Genomic DNA, 9,288 nt, shown 5'->3' on the forward strand with positions numbered 1-9,288 from the left:
CGCTATCTCACGACTCTCAACGGTCGCTTTTGCTCCCCAAAGGAGCCGTTGGTTTTCTCTATTCCTTTCCTATTAGCTTTAATCACTAGGTGGTAAAGGAAAAGCACTACCACCTCTTGGCGAATTAAGGCATCGACTTTTAAAAGGGAGTACAAGGACATGGTAGAGTCGCAAAAAAATGTCATTCCAAAAAAGTCTGAGGACAATTTCATCATACGCAAAAACTTAAATCCAACCATTTTAGTGCTAATATGGTTCTTCTTTTGGAAGTGTAAAACTACCTATTTAGTTCTAACATAATCCCAGTGTTTAATGAAGTAACTTGCTGTATCATTTTTTCATGCTTACAATTCTTATTGTTATTTTTGTTTTGCTAAAGTTTTACCTTTCAATGGCTTATATTAACACTCAAAAAGACAGTTATAAGCCAATCAAACTCATTTGACTTTCCACTAGAAAAAGAGAGGAAAATATAAATGTCCTAGCACATTCTTGAAATAAATTACATTCTATGTAATTCATGTGAGAACCATCTAAAATGGGTGCTCTTTATACACACTGATTGGATGAAATGTTTAGATTTATTTTACTTCGAAACCTAATAATACATAGTTAAGAATTTTCAAATTTAAGTGGTAATAGCATGGATCTCATCATCACGCTATTGTAAACTATGTAATCCTATGTTTATTTTTCATCAACAAAAGATCCCTAGACATAGGAAGAATACTAGCACCTTTCTAACTTCCATATGACAGTTCGGATGAGAAACAGAGGGGCTTCAATGGAATTTACAGAAAAGGAGTAGGTAAAAGCGCTTCCTATGTCAAAATGGTGCCCAATGTTTTGTATATAATAAACGAATCTTCGTTGTATCACATTATTTCGTCTATGGGTCACCCCATCATGAAGGTGGTATGGCAAGATTGATTAGATAAGAAGACCTGTATACTTTTTAAAAGTACAACCGAACAAGTTGTATGGGTGTATTGAATTGAAGTATGCTTCTGATGATCTAGTGGAACTTCAATCTGATGAGCTGGAATAATTACGAAGGCTGCTTGTATTGGAATACATCAATACAATTTTCTGCAAGATAAAAAATGTCAAATTCATCAGCTATATCAAACAGTTCCACTCTGAATCTAATTGTCCTTAAGAATCCAAGTAAAGCAGACAAGTCTGTTTCAGTAAAAAATTTCAGTACAATTATTAAACCAACTGCACCATTATAATGAAAATAAAAGGTTTAGAGCAGTTCATTATGGGCCTTTCTCTAATGCCAGAATCAGAGACTGCTGGAGAAAAACAAATGGATTCTATCAGCAACTTCTTGTTGGTTTAACAAAGCTAAAAGAAAAAAAAGGGCAGCTTATAGGGTTTAATTTACAGAACCCTACCCCCACTTTGGCCCGCAAAAAAAGATAGAGAACAACTCACTGACTCTGGTCCACACTGTCCCCACCCGCTCTTCTTTCCAGGACTCCCCATTCATTTTAAAAGAAAAACCTCGTCTTTTTCCCACTCCTATTATTTCTTCTCTTTTTGATAACTGTTCTCTATAAAACCAGTCTACCACCTTTGACAGGCTTCACTAGCCACAACCCATCTGTTGTTTTTCTTGCTTTTGAGAGAGAGAAGTGAGAGTAGCAGGAAGAATGGAGGGGAAGGAGGAGGATGTGAAACTTGGGGCAAACAAATTCCCAGAGAGACAGCCTATTGGAACAACAGCACAGGGAGGGGACAAGGACTACAAGGAGCCACCACCAGCACCACTCTTTGAACCAGAGGAGCTCAAATCATGGTCCTTCTGGAGAGCTGGGATTGCAGAGTTCATGGCCACCTTCCTCTTCTTGTACATCACCATACTCACTGTTATGGGTGTCAAGAGGTCCAATGGACTCTGTTCTTCAGTGGGTATTCAAGGGATTGCCTGGGCTTTTGGTGGTATGATCTTTGCCTTGGTCTACTGCACTGCAGGGATATCAGGTAACTCTCCTTTTATCCATCTCTGGTCTTCATCTTCTCTACCATTCTTTATTTCTGTTGCAAGTATTTTGTTTTAAACTGTCTAATCCGTCTCATTTGCCAGTTCAATGTTAGATCTCTCTCTCTCTCTATATATACATATATATATATTACTTGGTTAATATTTCTTACTTGAATACTACAGATGACCATATAATCATAAATTCTCATCAAAGATGATTTTTCAAAATGGGTCTTTTCTGTTTTTGCTTCATTTTTTTCATAACAGCAGTTTTATCTGCTTTGATACTTCGAGTGCTTGTGGTTAACCCTTGTTTATTTTGTTTATGTAGGTGGTCACATCAACCCTGCTGTGACTTTTGGGTTGCTGCTTGCCAGGAAGCTGTCCCTCACAAGGGCTCTCTTCTACATGATCATGCAGTGCGCTGGGGCAATCTGTGGCGCTGGGGTGGTGAGAGGGTTTGAGAAGCACCAGTACAAGCTGTTGGGTGGTGGTGCAAACGTTGTTAACCCTGGTTACACCAAGGGTGATGGTCTTGGTGCAGAGATCATCGGCACATTTGTTCTGGTCTACACTGTTTTCTCTGCTACTGATGCCAAGAGAAATGCCAGAGATTCTCATGTCCCTGTAAGCTTTTAATGCCTTGAAACCACCGCACACATTATTGAATTTTTGTATTTGTTTTTTCTCTTTAGGGAAGAATTTGGGGTGGGCTTGTGTGTGTGTGCGTGTGTATGTTTTATTAAATGGATTCTCTTTCTTTTATCTGCGTATTCTCTTTTTGCCATTGTTTTTGTTATTTTTCTAATTCGCTTACTGAAGGTTTTGTTGGATACTTGGGCTCTTTCTCATCTTTTGTCCTTTGTAAAAGATAGAACCTAAAGGTTCATTTGACTTTACTGACAATAATTTTGCTTATTTTATAGGACTTATTATCCTAATTTTCTACTTGAAGTTTCTTCTTCTTAACCTTTTATGGAGTTCCTGTTCGGTGGATATTATGTTCCATGGGTGTTGCTTATTTATATGTTTTCTTGAATTCTACAAACATGGCGTTTGTTCTTTTGAACTTTATTCCTGTTTGGTTGCTACATTCCTTTTTTTAGAGTCCCTTGTTTATCCCAAAGTCCCAAAAATTCCCTATTGTTTCCAACTTTGCAGTTTTTGACTGGGATGTTCACGTGACCCATGAATAGTGTACATCTAAACAAACTTATAAAGCTACGGGAAATGACCAAAATGGTGGGTTTCTTGAAATACCTGGCAATTTGAGAAAATGCCTTACCTATCCAAAATTTGGATTTTGGGTTTTTTAAGAATATTTTTATTTCTCTGCAAATACATCGCAACCTTAGCAACTCTTACTTGCTGATGTCAACCTCTGTAAAAGAAATCGTTGTGAAGGTCATACTGTATTTGTGAATGTCCTCGTGTTTGTGTTTTCTTTTAGGGAGGATGGTCGCAAATGTGTGAGGACATTTGCAGGAGAATGGTAAGACATTCAGCCTTTAGCATTGCTTCTGAAGTGTCGCTAAAGGTCTCAGTTTCGCTGGGACCTTTATCGACGCTTCAAAATGCCAGCTAAAAACCAATTGAAAAAATAACGCATTGCCACATGGGCTTTTAGTGGCATTTTGAAGCATCCTTAAAGTGTTCTTTTTGCGTTTTAAAGAGCTTTTGCACTTTTGCACTTTTTTGTGTGCTCAGTCCATTGGTCAGCTAACATGCATCCTGTTTAGGTAGCTATGGATTAAGCAACTACCACTTTTTTGCAAATGTGAGAGTATTTACACATGAATTTGTGAACGTCCTCATAGCGAATGTCGTACTGTCCTCCTTCCTGTGCCATCTTTTTATAAGGAGGTTCACACATTTTGGAGACATTCTCAAGTAAGAGTTGCGAAGGTTATACTGTATTTGCGAAGGGATAAAAATGTCCTAAAAATTTTGAGAATCAAAATTTTGGATATGCGGGGCAATTTGTGAAATTCCTAGATATTTCAGAAAATGCGTCATTTTGCAAGGACAATACGATGATTTGTCATATAAATCCATGGGTCCATATATCTTGATACAAAAACCAGAGTGTGATAGCAGAATGTTTCTACAAATAATGACTTCAAGGCTCTTAAATTTTCCTTGTACTTTGTTATTGTTCAAAACTTTGATGAATTTTTCGGGTTTCACTTGGTTTGGCAGCTGCCTAAAAAAATTGAAAATCAAAATTTTGGATGTGCAGGGGATTTTGTCAAATTGCTAGGTATTTCAGAAAATGTGTCAATTTGCAAGTACAATACAATCATTTTTAGTATAAATCCATGGGTCCATATATCTGGTTACAGAAACCACTGTGATAGCAGTTAATGTTTCTACAAATAATGACTTCAAGGCTCTTAAATTTTCCTTGTACTTTTGTTATTGTTCGAAACTTTAATTATTTTTTTGGGTTTCACTTGGTTTGTCTGCTGTCTAGTAAGATTTTTTTGATAAAATTATCTTATTTGCTAATATAAAAAAGATGACAACCCACATTGAGTTTTATCTTGGAATATTACAGCAAAGGGCTCGAGACACAATCTTCTTCAAATACTGCCATTTTTCATTTTTTTAAATTTGAGAAGTGATATATTTGTTAATGTTTTTATGTTGCTTTGATTCTTTGACCTTTAGGTAAAAAACTTGTGGTCCCTAAATTTTTTTGTTTTAATTGCTTTAGTGTCTTTATTTTAGCTACTAATGAAGGTAAGGAACTAATGAACTCTTTTCTTAAAAAATTTTCAATTATTTGTAGATCAAATGTTACGGATGTGATCTACATGGTTTGTTTAGTGGGAAACTTGTTTTGAATCATGTGATTATGACAAGTAATTAGTTTTTTAAAGGGTCAAAAAATCAATGGCCCACAATTAATGTGCCACAATTTCATAACTGATCAAAAGATAATTTTTTATATCAGAAAAGCACAATCCAAAGCTTGATTCTTAGCAAACAAACAATGCTGAACACATGTTTGTGGTTAGATTGAGTCGATACAACTTGCACCTATGATTTCTAGCTCATTATTCCCTTACCTTCATTAGTTGCAAATATTTTTCCTTATTTTACTTTATTCCTTTTACCAATTGACTGATAGTGTTTACATGGCACCAGCATCATATCTCACATTAGTAATTACTGTAAACAACAAGCAAACTGCAGGACTTATTGTTTAATTACATGCAACTACCTAACTTTCTGGTTATTGCTGGATCATTCAAACAGAGGGATGCTCTTTGATTTTCTTTCGTCCGAAAGGTTCTTTTGTTCTCCCGGCCTGGCTAGGCACTGGCCAGGCCATTCCCCCCTTTTTCAATGAATCCTAACCTAAAATTATAAATTTGAAAACTCAATATGTTATTGAAGCAGCAACAAGAGCTATTATAATTTCTATGATATGAAGGAAATTTATTATATTGTTATTCCCCTCCTTTCCTTTTTTTCCTTTGATTCATCGTTGCTTTTTATTTACTGGAATGGAAAAGCGTATGTCTGTTCCCTCAAGTCCTCGAGAATTGTAATTTTTTGGTCAAATGAAATAGCCACAAATGCTTATAACTTTTTAATCATTATTCAAGGAACTCAGTGTAGGCTATTTGTTGTTAAAAGACAAAAAACTAATCATCTCATCGGCAATTGAGGAAGATTAAGAAAAACCAGGCAGTTGAATACTGCTTGGAAGTCATGTGCAGTAGATGATAGCTTAGGCAGATTTTTGTAATTTAAGTGTATTAACTAGTTAAAATAGGTAAGTTCGATACATGGAGTGTGCACCCTTTGCCATAAGATCGAAGCTGACAAGAAGCTATCCTCATGCAGTTCGGTTCCACTCATCTCCTATGTCATCCCCCCACCCTCTTCATATCCCTCTTAAATCTTATGATGCAAGTAGTTTTGATCAAATTTAACCCTATAGGTGGATTCAGCTTGGTCTATTTAATAAGAATCGACTCTTGGATCCTATTTTCTCAACAAGAAAATGCTAGTTAATAGGCAACTATTGCCTGAATTTACATGATATGCTGAATGGCAGTATGATTGTTTGCCTTTTTTTGCATGCCCGTTGCTTTATGATGCATAAATCTTATGCTTCCAACTACCAATGACACATTTCCATGATTTTTTGTGCAGATTCTAGCTCCCCTGCCTATTGGATTTGCAGTTTTTCTTGTTCACCTTGCCACCATCCCTATCACTGGAACTGGCATCAACCCTGCTAGAAGCCTTGGAGCTGCCATCATCTACGACCAAGAACATGCTTGGAAGGACCATGTAAGTAGAAGAAAAAAAAATGCACCTAAGATTTTAGCACAATTTAAAAATACACCCACCCGCATTTAAAAATTATTCAAACTTATACCCAAGTTTTGTTCTGGTTAACCAGAAAAGCCACAGATGAATTTCACAATAATATTCAGAGTAAAATCTCAAATGTACCTTTTTTAAATCTATTAATTAATCTTCTATATGTTCAACTGGTTTCATGATCAGCATATCTTAAGACTGGGTTGAAGTAAAGCATCTCAAGTAGATCAAGAGATCCGTCTAACTGTTGAACATTATTAAAAGTATGGTTTCAACCAGGATGGCTAGTAGTAACCATGCCTTATTTAGAAAAGTGTGTTTTTTGATCTGCATAAGCAAAAGTTTGGTATCTATTTAAAAATTTACAGGGGCATTGAGCGCATTTTTTAATTATGTTAAAAGCTTACCGGCTGTTTTGAAAATTTCTAAATGGGGAAAGGGTTAATGACCACTTGATCACCAGCTAATGGGCCACAGTAAAAATGCCTGTCTTTTAATTAAATTTGGAATGATGATAATATATAAGCATAAAAACAAATCACTTCATTCTTCATGCTCGTCATGAATTCATCACATGAACAAGAGATGGCAGAACTGTGAAACATGACTGCAGTACCATGAAGGGATATTAAAAGTATGGTTTCAACCAGGATGGCTAGTAGTAACCATGGCTTATTTAGAAAAGTGTGTTTTTCGATCTGCATAAGCAAAAGTTTAAAAATTTACAGGGGCATTGATCGCATTTTTTAATTATGTTAAAAGCTTACCGGCTGTTTTGAAAATTTCTAAATGGGGAAAGGGTTAATGACCACTTGATCACCAGCTAATGGGCCACAGTAAAAATGCCTGTCTTTTAATTAAATTTGGAATGATGATAATATATAAGCATAAAAACAAATCACTTCATTCTTCATGCTCGTCATGAATTCATCACATGAACAAGAGATGGCAGAACTGTGAAACATGACTGCAGTACCATGAAGGGATATTAAAAGTATGGTTTCAACCAGGATGGCTAGTAGTAACCATGGCTTATTTAGAAAAGTGTGTTTTTCGATCTGCATAAGCAAAAGTTTGGTATCTATTTAAAAATTTACAGGGGCATTGAGCGCATTTTTGAATTATGTTAAAGCTTACCGGCTGTTTTGAAATTTTCTAAATGGGGAAAGGGTTAATGATCACTTGATCAACAGCTAATGGGCCACAGTAAAAATGGCAGTCTTTTAATTAAATTTGGAATGATGATAATATATAGGCATAAAAACAAATCACTTCATTCTTCATGCTCCATCGTCATGAATTCATCACATGAACAAGAGATGGCAGAACTGTGAAACATGACTGCAGTACCATGAAGGGATGGTTCAGTGCATGTGCTGCTATGCATAAAGGATGAACCTCAAATAATGACAGTATTTGCATATAATGATTAGAGTTGGGATGCTCATGCAAAGAAAAAAGGACTTCATTTTTCATGCTTCAGCAGCAGCAGTACTAAAGTTGTTCCATCTGTTCCAAGTAGATGAACGGCCACGATATTGCTGCAGAAAAGGAATGATCACCCAGTAAATTATTGAGAAAAACCCCGTCATCCCTAATTCTTTTTAGTCTGACAATGCTTGGGAATTTGGGATGACTGTGCACAAGCAGCCTCTGTAAGCCCATCATGTTGACTGTCCCTGCTTTTTCATTCATCCGGGCCATACTTCTGCAGGTACTAGGATGATGATGATGACACTAATTATCATTACCATCATCAAGCTAGTGTCATTAGAGTATTATGCTGTTGTGTAAATGAAAAATAATCAATTGTTTGTGATGATATTGGATTATGATAAACTTTTAATGGAGATGATAAATAACTATGAGTTTAAAAAAGAAAAACAAAAAACAGCTTAAATAATGAAAGCTGATGCTAGTTGCTGTAACCATGATACTGTTGGAAACTAGGGCTTATGTAAAACAATTTATAATGATATCGTTATTTATAAAAAAACAATCTTTTGTTGGCTAAAATAGAATCGAAATAGATAAATTTGTCATTAAGAAGCATTTATCAAAACGATTAACGAAAATTCTTTATTATGGTGATGATTGTTTGGTTGCCTTTGGCTAAAATTGGTATTTGTCCATTTTCAGTGGATCTTTTGGGTGGGCCCCTTCGTTGGAGCTGCTCTTGCTGCGCTGTACCACCAGATGATCATCAGGGCAATTCCATTCAGGGCCAGGACCTAGGCCTAGCTACATTTCCTGATCCCTACTAGTACTACTGACGGCCATGATTTGTTGTTCCTTTTTATTCTTGTCTTGCTTGTATGCATTTGGTGTGTGGTTTTTCAGGCTGGTGTCTCTAGTGGTGTGTAAATCATATTGTTAGCTACTGTTAGATTGTGATGATTTTTTCTTTTCTTCTCTTCCTCTATGGAAGAAGAATTTGGACTCTCTCTCTCTCTCTCTCTCTCCAAGTAGCACATGATGAGAATTGATCAAGGGCTGCCAATATCTGGGATCGAGTCAAGGCTCATATCATGGACTGAGATGGACCCTGATAGAGACCCAGTTATATGTGCCCAAATACTATCTTGTGGATATTGAAAAGCTAGCTGCCCATTTGATTCAACGCAATTTCACATTGAACCACACTATATATAGCTTTTGATATGTCCCGACTTGTGTTTTAGCTATTGCCACTAGTTAATAGGAGCAGTTTGTGCTTCAGTCATTGGTACCAATTACTAATCATGTATCAAGAAAACTTTATTCTTATTCTTAGTGATAGCTTACAAGGGCTCCACTCATCTAGTAGGGGTGACTTGTAAATGTCACCAAGTTGATGGGATGTCACAAGTCCGAAATCCACCGGATGTCACCAAGCTATTACATCAAAATCCATGCTTCAGTATTTAATGTTATTTTCTTGGAATCCACATTTCATTGAAGAAACCATTATGCTTATA

At 36.2% G+C, this 9,288-nt stretch overlaps 1 protein-coding gene across 1 annotated transcript; it reads left to right on the forward strand.

Moving 5' to 3' along the window:
• The first annotated feature begins 1,558 nt into the window (after positions 1–1,558).
• On the forward strand, positions 1,559–8,770 carry LOC149822286 (aquaporin PIP1-2-like). The gene is made up of 4 exons (XM_089980973.1): positions 1,559–1,989; positions 2,322–2,617; positions 6,158–6,298; positions 8,471–8,770. Exons 1-4 carry the CDS (start codon positions 1,659–1,661, stop codon positions 8,564–8,566), a joined length of 864 nt encoding a protein of 287 aa, XP_089837099.1. The 5' UTR covers positions 1,559–1,658; the 3' UTR covers positions 8,567–8,770.
• The last annotated feature ends 518 nt before the right edge of the window (positions 8,771–9,288 follow it).

This window comes from Nuphar pumila, chromosome 11, assembly GCF_984573655.1.
Source record: "Nuphar pumila chromosome 11, dmNupPumi1.hap1.1, whole genome shotgun sequence".
NCBI classification, from domain to species: Eukaryota; Viridiplantae; Streptophyta; class Magnoliopsida; order Nymphaeales; family Nymphaeaceae; genus Nuphar; species Nuphar pumila.